Here is a 10,721-nt window from a genome sequence, read left to right as displayed (position 1 = left end):
TTCTAGCCTGTAAGCTTATGAGCAGAGAACACATCTGCTAGTTCTGCTTTATTTACTCTTCCAAAAACCTAGAACAATGCTTTGCACATTGTAATTGCTCAATAAATACCATTGATTGATTGATTGACCTGAGTTCTATTCCCATACCCAGCACTTATCTGCTTTGTGACTTTGGGCAAGTCACTATTTCCTCTGTGCCTCAGTTACCTCATCTGTAAACTGGGGATTAAGTCTGTGAGCCCTATGTGGCTGGGACTTGTACTGTGCCCAACCTTATTAGCTTGTATCTACCACAGCGCTTAGTACAGGGCCGGCAACCTGATCCAGCCAACAACCGGGTCCTGCCAGATTCCGGGGAATGGTGCAGAATGAGGAGAGGAGGTGCTGGGGATTCTGGTAACATTTTCCAAACCCTCTATTGTCCACTGATAGATCCAGGGCCACAGCTGCCCCAGGAACACTCTCTGTGCTGACCATCCACTGGGGAAATGAACCACCCTTTGTGTGTTTCCAGGCTGCCCCTGTCACACTCAGTATATGCCTCATCATCCTGCTGTTGCCACATTTGATGGACAACAGTTGTGTGCTTGCTTGCCCCCACCTCTTCTGTGCTGGAGGCTTTTTTGAGTCCTTAGGGTCCAGGCCTCACCCCTCCACCCTCAGCTTCCCACTACCAAATTTCATTTTCACTCTTGCAATCAGCCCTGGAGAGATCTGCCCAGTGACTGATGAGATGGGCAGAGTTGGTCCTCCCATTGGATGGTGAGGCCCCGCTGGACCAATCGCAGAGTGGGATCTTGAAAGGAGGATGCCAGTCTTCAGGGGGTAAAGAAGGGAGCTGAGCTGATATCCTGGGCCCAAACTGTGTCTGTTTCCTACTTCCTGCTGCTGGGGCTGCTGGCTGGAACTGAAGAGGGACAGGTCGAGGCGGTGAGTCTGGGAGATCTCTTGCTCTCTGAGGCTGGAGTTGAATTCTGGGGAACGTTTTCTTGTACAGAGGTGGGGGGAGATCCAGTCCCATCAACCAAAGGAACCCAGGAAATGGTGGGGGAAGGGTTGCAAACTTAGTTTCTTATGGAGCTGAACGAGGTCCTTGTTGACTACATTGCCCCAAACTTGGTTCTGACATCTTGAACCCCTCTTCCCAGAGGTAAGGGGTGACAACTCGGCCGTGTCACAATCACAACAGTTCTGGATGGTGGGAGCGTCCTGAGAAGCCTGTTCCCAAGAGGACAAAAGGGTCAAGGGGCAGTGAGTGTCAGGACCCTGGACCCAGAGCCCTTACTAAGGGTTAATTACAGCTCCTGCCATTGGCAAACAAACTTTGTTAGAGCAAATATAGATTTATAAGAAAACAGAGGTTAAATGCAGTACACCCAGCCACTAATAATGACCAAGTCCACAGGAAAGAAATGATGTCAGCAACGAATGAGTAAAATGTCCAAGGAGGTAATGATCAGAAAGTGAGGGGTAGGCAAAGTATTTGCTGAGTACAACTGCATGCAGAGCACATTAAAAGCACTTGAGAGAGTTTGATAAAGTAGAGTAGATAGACACACTCCCTGCACACAAGGAGCTTACTTAACAGTCTGGAAGGGAAGACAGACATTAAAATGAAATACCAATACGTATTTATAAAAGTGGCATGGGGCCGGGAATAAGGTGAATATCAAAGTGCTTAATGGGTACAGAATCAAGTACATAGATGATGGAGAAGGGAGAATACAGGAAGTGAGGTCCTATTCAGGGAAGGCTTGTTAGAGAAGATAGAATGTAGTAGGACTCCTGATGGGAAAACTGGTGATCTGCCCAATATGAATGGGTAGGGAATTTGAGGCTAGAGGGAGGACAAGGGCAAGGGTCCAAATGCAGGAAACACAAGATCTTGGTACAGTGAGTAGGTTGCCAATAGAGGGGGCAGTGTGCGGGCTGGGCTGTAGGTCAAATTGGGCAAGGTAATGTAGTAGTCAGTCAGTCAATTGTATTTATTGAGCACTTACTGTGGATAGACCACTGTACTAAGTTCTTGGGAGAGTATGATAGAAAAATATAACTGACACATTCTCTGCCCACAACGAGCTTACAGTCTAGAGGACGGACAGAGCTGATTGAGTGCTTTAAAGCTGATGGTAAGAAGATTCTGTCTGATGTGGAGATGGATGGGCATCACTGGAGGGTTTTTTCTTGTGGTGTTTGGTAAGTGCTTACTATATTCCAGGAACTATACTAAACACTGGAAGAGATACAAGCTAATCAGGTTGGACCCAATCCATGTCCCACATGAGGCTCCCAACTTCAATCTCCATTTTACAGGTGAGGTAACTGAGGCATAAAGAAGTTAAGTGACTTGTCTGAGATCACAGCAGAATAGTTGGAGCTGGAAATAGAACTGAGGTCCCTCTGACTCTCAGGCAAGGTAACTATTCACTAGGTCATGCTGCCTCTCAATGGATTGACCATTTTTTTAAGAAAAATGATTCGGACAGCAGGGTGAAGTATGGACTGGAGAGGCAAGAGTCAGGAGGCAGGGAGGTCAGCGAGGAGGCTTATGCAGTACTCAAAGCAGGATAGGACAAGTTCTTGGATCAGTGTGGATGGAGAAGGTAGGGCAGTTTCTAGAAACTATGTGAAGGTAGGATATGGTGACAGCCTGAAAATGCAGATTGAAAGAGAGAGATGTGTGGAGGATAATGCTAAGTTAACAGGCTTGCAAAGCAAAGAGGATAATGATATCAATAGTGTTGGGAAATTCAGGAGAAGGATAAGGTTTGGGTGGGATGATGAGGAGTTCTATTTTGGGCATATTAAGTTTGAGGTGTCAGCGGGACATCTAAGTAGAGATGTCCTGAAGGGAGAAGGATATGTGAGAATGCAGAGAAGGAGAGAGATCAAGACTAGAGAGGTAGATTTGGGAATAATTCACATACCAATTGTAGTTGCCATATGAGCGAATGAGTTCTCCAACAGAATGGTTGAAGATGGAGAATAGAAGGGGATCTGGAACTGAGCTTTGAGGGACTCCCCAAGTTAGATAGTGGGAGGAGGAGGAGCAGCCAGAGAACTAGGAAAAAAATCAGGAGAGGACAGTTTCAGTGATGCCAAGGTGAGATAATGGAAAAGAAAGACTTTGGGTGCCCCAAACTTGCTGGTTTCAATTATATGAACGAAGTAGCTGGTGAAAGCAGCAGGGTCAAGAGAGTGGGAAATGGGAGTATGGAGGGTGCTTCAAGGGAGAGATAAATGTCTGAAATAGTCAATGGGGGCAAAGGGCATGGGCAGGTCTCCTGGGCAAACGTGGAGTGGGGATAGAGGCTCTCACCAGGAAACAAGACACAGCCAGTGGGGTCTCTGTAGACATAATGGGCTCCAGCTCCTTCATCTGCTCCCTGTCCCCCTACCCTGGATCAGTCATGGCTGCTGAGGGGTCCTGAAGGGTCACAGAACTGAGCACAGGGGGAACAGCCTCCCCCAAAAGTTTTATCAGGGGTTCCAGACTGGGTATTGCCCTCACACAATCATTTTTATCCCTCACCATAAGAGGGTGTGGTGGGGAATCCAGTACAAAGTCCGGTCTCCACCCTATTCTACTTTCACTTCTAGAGTGACATGTGGGGCAGGGTAAGGTTGTAGCATTTTGCTAAGAACCAGCTCCGTGGTGAGCCGCTCTGGGTTCTGGGACCCCTGCAGATCCTGATCCAAAGCTCGGCTCTGCACAGTTCCCTCAATCCTGACTGGGTTCTGTAGATCTCAGGAAGAGGCCCAGTAACTGTCTGAGGGTTTCTGATGACCTTTGGTTTCTGATCTCAAACCACCAACTCTCTGGTCAGTGTCCTGCAGTGGAGAATGTCCAGGAGATCCTGGTTGAGGGGGCTCAATTCTGATACCACTGCCTGTGTCCGAGCAAATAGCAAATCCAGATCTTCTCCCTGACTCACCCTGAGGGACAGAGATGGGAATGGACTGAGGGAGACCTGGAGGTGTTGGGGATTTGTAACTGGGCACCTGGAGGTGGAGATTTGGGTTGGGAGAATTGGTGACATATATGATGGGAAGCTGACCTGACCTGATCCTGTCCAGGAGTCTTCCACTGCTGTGTGCCCTATATTCTAGCCCCTGCCTGTCTCTCTGATAGTGAGTGATAGGGAAGCAGCATAGCATAATAGTGGATAGAGCACAGACCAGGGAGTCAGAAGGTCATGGGTTCTAATCCTGTTTCCACCAGTTGTCTGCTGTGTGGCCTTGGGCAAGTCACTTCACTTCTCTGTGCCTCAGTTACCTCATCTGAGAAATGGGGATTGAGATTGTGAGCCCCACATCGGACAGGGATTGTGTCCAACCTAACTTGCTTGTATCCACCCCAGCCTGAACCATAGCAAGTGCTTAACAAATACTGTTATTATTATTAGGTATTGATTGAGCCATCACAGTCTCTTTATGTCCCCAGCAATGAAGAAGATGGCGGGTTTCCCAGAATACTTCACAGCCAGACACTTCGTCATCTTCCTTCTCTTTCTTCAGCTGCCCACTCTGTGCTCAGGTAGGAGTTCCTTTTCCATTTCATTGCCCCAAAAGGACATCTCATCAGAAGAACATAATCCCCTCTGGGTCCTCTTTCTAAATATTTCTCTCCAGAGATCAGAATCAAGAGAGCTCTGTCATTAGGATGCCCTCAGGGTCTTTGGATGGTGGATGGGGGCAGATCTGTCCTTCTCCTAGAGATAGGAGTCTCACGCTCCCACGGAGGTCCCGTGGCAGCTCCTCTTGAATCACCTTCCTTTTACAGCTAGGTTTTCTGTGGTTGGACCTGCTGGGCCCGTCCTGGCCCGTTTGGGGGGAGTCGCTGTGTTACCCTGTCACCTGGTCTCCAAGGAAAGCGCCGAGAAAATGGAGGTGCGATGGTTCCGAACCCAACCCTCTAACATCGTGCACCAGTTCAAGGACCAGAAGGACGTGTTTGGAGAGCAGATGAAGGAGTATCAAGGGAGGACGGAGATGGTGAAACATGCCATCGACAAAGGGAACGTGGCTCTGAGAATACGAAACATTGGCCTCTCTGATGAGGGAAAGTATCACTGCTCTTTCAGTGGTGACACCGAGCAGGGTGAGACTACAATGGAGCTCCAGCTGGTAGGTGAGTGGCTGTTTTTGCCTGGTGGCTCTTCCTGGCTGTGATCAAAGGCAGTTATTCCTCTCCCTGACTTAGATAGCAGTGCATATAGTCTCATCCCTATCCAGATTACTTTTCGGCTCAATGATACTGCAGTGTCCACTCCTGCTCAGGGTTCTATCCTGCTGCCCCCAAACTCCCGCTGGTTCACAAGCAACACTGCTCAGTGTAGCATTCCATGGAAACCTTTCAAGGGATCAGTCTCTTCCTGGATCTGTTCCAGTCAGAATTCTTGGAATGCCCTGTAAGTTGGGGCTATGATGGGGTTCAAAACAGGACACCCCCATCTCACCTACTGGACTGGCTTTTCCCCAGGGGACATTCATGTTTTTTAATGTCAAGGTCTTCCCTGTCCCGGGGGTTGTGCTGGACCAGGGAAAGACTCAGTTCTTGTGGTCCCAACCAGATCTGGTCTGAACAAGGTAAGACCAGTCTGAGTCTGTTTAAGCTCCATCACTGTGGGGACCCATAAGGGATTACATGAGGTCAGAGAGGACTGGATGGCGGTGGGGTGAGGGCAGGGTTGGGTTGGGGCAGGGTGTGGGAAGGCATAAGAGCCATCACAGCATTTTGAGCACCACACCCTCTGTCATATGCTCACACACATATTCAAACTTAAGTTGTAAAGGAAACATGGGTCTAGAAGGGGGCACTGGTTTGGGAAGCCGACAATTGAGATGTGGAGTAAGGTTGGGAGAGAATTTTGGGGTTCAGTCCAAGGTAGAAACAGAGCCCAGGACCCTTCTACCCATACCACCCTTCTTCCCTAGGTGAGAACCCCTGGGTGCTGCACTGCTGCTCCTCTCCTCACTCCTTTCCCAGGAGAAACACTGGCAGGGTGGACATAGGGAGCAGAAGCCCAAAAAGAAGCAACGTTTTCCTGGTTCCATGGGGATCCTGTGTTGGAGGAAGCAGTCGAAGTCCAAGAATTGAGAGAAAGGAAGACAGATCCTTCCAGCAAGGACAGAGCCCTCTCTCTGGGGAATCACAAGAGGTCCCCTCTCCTCCCAGAGCCCTCTGTCCCCTCAGCCCAGTCTAGCCTGGCCAGTGTAACCCTCACCCTTGGTCCTTCCCCACAGTGACTCTGGGCATTTTGTGCTCCCCAAACCACTGGGCTCTCAGCACTGGCCCCTCCTGAAGAGAGGAAGGAAGTTCAGGATTCACTGCCCCTGCTCGAGGATCTTAGCTTGGCTTGGGGGAGACACCCAGCTATAACCTGGTGCCCCAGGTCATGCCTTCTCTCATAAGGCTTTAGCCCTTCCAGAAACCAGGTATTGGCTGAATTTATCGTATGTTCTCCCTGATGATAGGATATTGGGCAATTGTGTTTCAGGTCCCTTATTCCCGAGGGCCTATCCACTGAAGGTGGCTCTAGCTGTGCTGCTGCCTATTCTCGGACTGATCATTGCTGGGGGTCTTTATGTCATCTGGAAACAGCACATGGAAAAAAGTAAGTGATTGAGAACATTTTTTGACATCCACATTGCAGCAGGCAAAAGCAGGAGACCAGAAGTAGGGTGGGAAAAGTAAATAGACAAGTCAGAGGTCAGAGCTCCCAGCTGCCTGGGAAATATACCAGCCCACAGGCTCAACCTTCTGTAAATGACTCATGTCCTGACATTTCTATAGTAGAAGGGAGGGAGGAGAGGGTAGGGAGATGAGGGGTTGATTAAGAAAGTCTTCCTGAAGGAGATACGATTGAAGTAGGTCTTGAGAACGGAAGAGTGGTGGCCTGTGGATATAGAGGGGGAAGGAGTTCCAGACAGGTGGGATGCATGAGGAAAAGGTCACCAGTGAGAGAGACAACAGTGAGGCCGAGTAGTGGAGTAAAGTTTGTGACTGGGTTGTAGTGGGAGATGAGTGAGAAGATGTAGGAGGGAACGAACTGATTGAGTGCCTTAAAACCGTTTGTGAGGAGTTTCTGTTTGATACCATAATAGGAAACCACTGGAGATTTTAGGGGAAACATGCATAGAATGATTTTTTAGAAAGTAATAGTGGGAGCAGAGTGAAGTATGTGGGGAGGGGAAAGGTTGGAGACAGGGAGGACAGTGAGGAGGTTTATGCAGTAGTCAAGACCATTTGGACAAGCATGAGAGCAGTTTGGATAGCAAGGTGGGGCAGATTCTGCAGATATTGTGAAGATAGAATCGACAAGATATTGTGACCGGCTGAGTATGCTTATTGAATGAGGAGGATGAATTGAGGATCATACCAAGTTTACATGCTTGTGAGACAGGAAAAGGGGCTTACAACTTTTGCCTCATTTGGGACATGGACTATGTCCAACCTGATTGTCGTGTGTCTACTCCAGAGCTTAGTACAGTGCTTGGCACAAAGTAAATGCTTAATAACTACCATAATAATAATTATTATTTGGGATGTTGGTAGTGTTGTCAACAGTGATGGGAAAATCTTGGGGAAAACATAATAATAATAATAATGACGGCATTTGTTAAGCGCTTACTATGTGCAAAGCACTGTTCTAAGCGCTGGGGAGGATACAAGATGATGAGGTTGTCCCAAGTGGGGCTCACAGCCTTAAGGCCCATTTTACAGATGAGGTAACTGAGGCACAGAGAAGTTAAGTGACACCCAAAGTCACATAGCTGACAAGCAGCAGAGCTGAGATTTGGACCCATGACCTTTGACTCCCTAGCCTGTGCACTTTCCACTGAGCCACGCTGCTTCTAGAGATGAAGTGTTTTGTTTTGGACAAGTTAAGTTTGAAGTGTCAGTGGGACATCCAAGTAGGTATTTCTTGAATGCAGAAGGAAATTCAAGATGACAGAGGTGAGACGTTGGGGCTGGAGAGGTAGATTTGGGAATCATCTATGTAGAGATGGTAGTTGAAGTCATGGGAGTGAATGAATCCTCCCAAGAGAGTGGGTGCAGATGGAGCATTGGAAGGAGACTCAGGACTGAGCTTCAAAGAGTGTGGGAATCAGAAGAGGAGATGGTGAAAGAGACTTAGAAGGATCAGCCAGAAGTATAGGAGGAGAATCAGGAGAGGACAGTGTCAGTGAAACCCATTGGCAATGGGACTCTTTTTCCAAAGGTATAGTCCACAGCTATATATCCCAGATGTAGACTCTCACCCCAGTTCTTCCTGCTTGGAGGGTCCCTGACTTATTTCTTTTTCTTTTCAGAGAAACTCAGGGACGAGCTCAGTAAGTTCTGTGTTTCCTTCATTTCCTTCTGTAGTTTGTGTCAGTCTTTGTGTCCATTCATGCACTGCTGACGTCTCCTATCTCTGTTATCTTGCAGAGTCTAACCGGGAGAAGTTAGAAGCACGTAAAAAACGCTGAAATTCTCTGAGGATCTCAGCTCCCTCCTGCCTGGCGGTCCGGACTCTTCCTGGTCCATTCCAGAAAGCCAGATCCAGGGCCACTCCCACAACTCTTTGCAGCCTCCTCCTCCTCCTTCACCCTGCTGCTGTTAGGGCTCCAGCAGCCTCCTGGAACGCCTCTACCAGAGTGGGGGAACAAAAGGGGGCTGAAAACCCAGGAAGGAATTGGGTATCCCCAGCGAGACTGATGTGGATCATTGGTTCTGAGCCCTGTGGGAAGTCAGCTTCCCTGAGGAAGGAGGAAGTGGGTGAAGGTGTCTACGCTGGGCATCTCCAACCTGGGTCTGTGTCCCTGTCTCTGTTTTTGGAGGAAAGAAAGCATTTTTCTCAAGGGAATACCTGTTTCAGAATTTTTGTCAGTAATCCAAAATGCCATTCCCATGTGCCATTTGACATAACCATGCAACTCTGGATTCATGGTGTGGTGTAATGGTGTCACATTCATTCACTCAATCATATTTATTGAGCGCTTACTGTGTGTAGAGCACTGTACTAAGCTAACACATACTATGTTTTGTGGAAAGGGCTTGTCTTCACCACTGGGTGGGTCCTGTGTGAGTACAGCAGTGCCCGCTGGTGCTGTGGGGTGGGTGCCACAATGCTAGAGTGGACTTTCCGGAACCATCCGGATGAGCTGATGGGATCCGGGCACCCCCTGGGGACTTTCTCTCAACCCGCCTCCCCCTCCAGGCACTTGCTACTGTTCTCCACTGCAGGGACACTCCCAGACTCCATCTTGCCTCTCTGGGGTCTCGGGGGTCTTAGCCCCAAGCCCCCAGCACTGACCCTGCAGCTGACATTACTCTGGATCTGGACAGGACTTGACTCCTTCTCATCCTGTTTGAGGAACATGTGATAGGAGGAGACACATGACAGAATCTGCCCAACAACCCTGAGAGATTTAATACTTGTTACTGTGCGCTGGACAAGGAGGGCTTCACCTCAGAGAGACCTTGATGGGAGATAAATGTGGGAAATGTCTGACTCAGATCTGGCTGTTTGTAGGGTAAATGTGAGGAGAAAAGGGAGAATTTCACGGTCTCCGGTGGATGGATTCTGGGCACTGGGGTAATTTGGAAATAACTAGCAAGTCCTCACTTACCCAAGCCCCCATCTCCCATTGACCTCATGCCCCCACCAGGTGGGAGTTTATCTGGACTATGAGGATGTCCTGTTCTACAGTGGGACTGATGGATTCCATATCTACACTTTCCCCCATATAGCTTTCTTGGGGGCCCTCTGGCCTTTCTTGACTGAAGATCAAATACATCTGACCATCCACCCGTTTCTGGTGGTGCTGAGAGAGACCCAAAGCATCGTGGCTCAGTGGAAAGAGCATGGGCTTGGGAGTCAGAGGTCATGGGTTCTAATCCCGACTCTGCCACTTGTCTGCTGTGTGACTTTGGGCAAGTCACTTAACTTCTCTGTGCCTCAGTTACCTCATCTATAAAATGGGGATTAAGACTGTGAGCCCCATGTGGGACAACCTGATTACCTTGTATCTACCCCAGTGCTTAGAACAGTGCTTGGCCCGTAGTAAGTGCTTAACAATGCCACTATTATTCATTCATTCATTCATTTAATAGTATTTATTGAGCACTTACTGTGTGCAGAGCACTGTACTAACCACGTGGAAAGTACAATTCAGCAACAAATAGAGACAATCCCTGCCCACAGTTGGTTCATAGTCTAGAAAAGGGGAGACAGACATCAAAACAAGTAAACAGGCATCAATGGCATCAATATAAATAAATAGAATTAGAGATATATTCACATCAATCATAAAAGAAATAGAATTATAACTATGTACATGTATATACACAAGTGCTGTGGGGCAGGGAGGGGCATAGAGCAGAGGGAGCAGAGGGGCAATGGGGAGAGGAGGGGGGTGCAGAGGAAAAGGAGGGCTTGGTCCGGAAAGGCCTCCTGGAAGAAGTGAGCTTTCAATAGGGATTTGAAGGGAGGAAGTGTGCTAGTTTGGGAGATTTGAGGAGGGCGGGCATTCCAAGCCAGAGGTAGGATGTGGGGCAGGGGTTGATGGTGGTACAGGAAAGAACGAGGCACAGTGAGAATGTTATCTCAACAGGCACTAGTTACCTCACCAGAAGCGGGACCAGCCTCAGCCTGGATTCATATCCTACCCCTCCTCCCTGTGTCTGAGTTATTCCACCTAGATAGTGGTCTGATATGGATTTGGCTGGGTGT

General features: G+C 48.5%; 1 protein-coding gene across 1 annotated transcript; it reads left to right on the top strand.

Annotated features, from left to right (window-relative positions):
• Positions 1-805: 805 nt before the first annotated feature.
• LOC107547177 (myelin-oligodendrocyte glycoprotein-like) lies at positions 806-8,852 on the top strand. Its single transcript, XM_039910940.1, has 6 exons — positions 806-930; positions 4,445-4,537; positions 4,784-5,131; positions 6,501-6,617; positions 8,317-8,337; positions 8,435-8,852. Exons 2-6 carry the CDS (start codon positions 4,447-4,449, stop codon positions 8,473-8,475), a joined length of 618 nt encoding a protein of 205 aa, XP_039766874.1. The 5' UTR covers positions 806-930; positions 4,445-4,446; the 3' UTR covers positions 8,476-8,852.
• The last annotated feature ends 1,869 nt before the right edge of the window (positions 8,853-10,721 follow it).

Source organism: Ornithorhynchus anatinus, chromosome X5 (genome assembly GCF_004115215.2).
Source record: "Ornithorhynchus anatinus isolate Pmale09 chromosome X5, mOrnAna1.pri.v4, whole genome shotgun sequence".
NCBI lineage: Eukaryota > Metazoa > Chordata > Mammalia > Monotremata > Ornithorhynchidae > Ornithorhynchus > Ornithorhynchus anatinus.
Note: the sequence above shows the minus strand (reverse complement) of the source record. Positions and strands in the feature narration are given on the sequence as shown.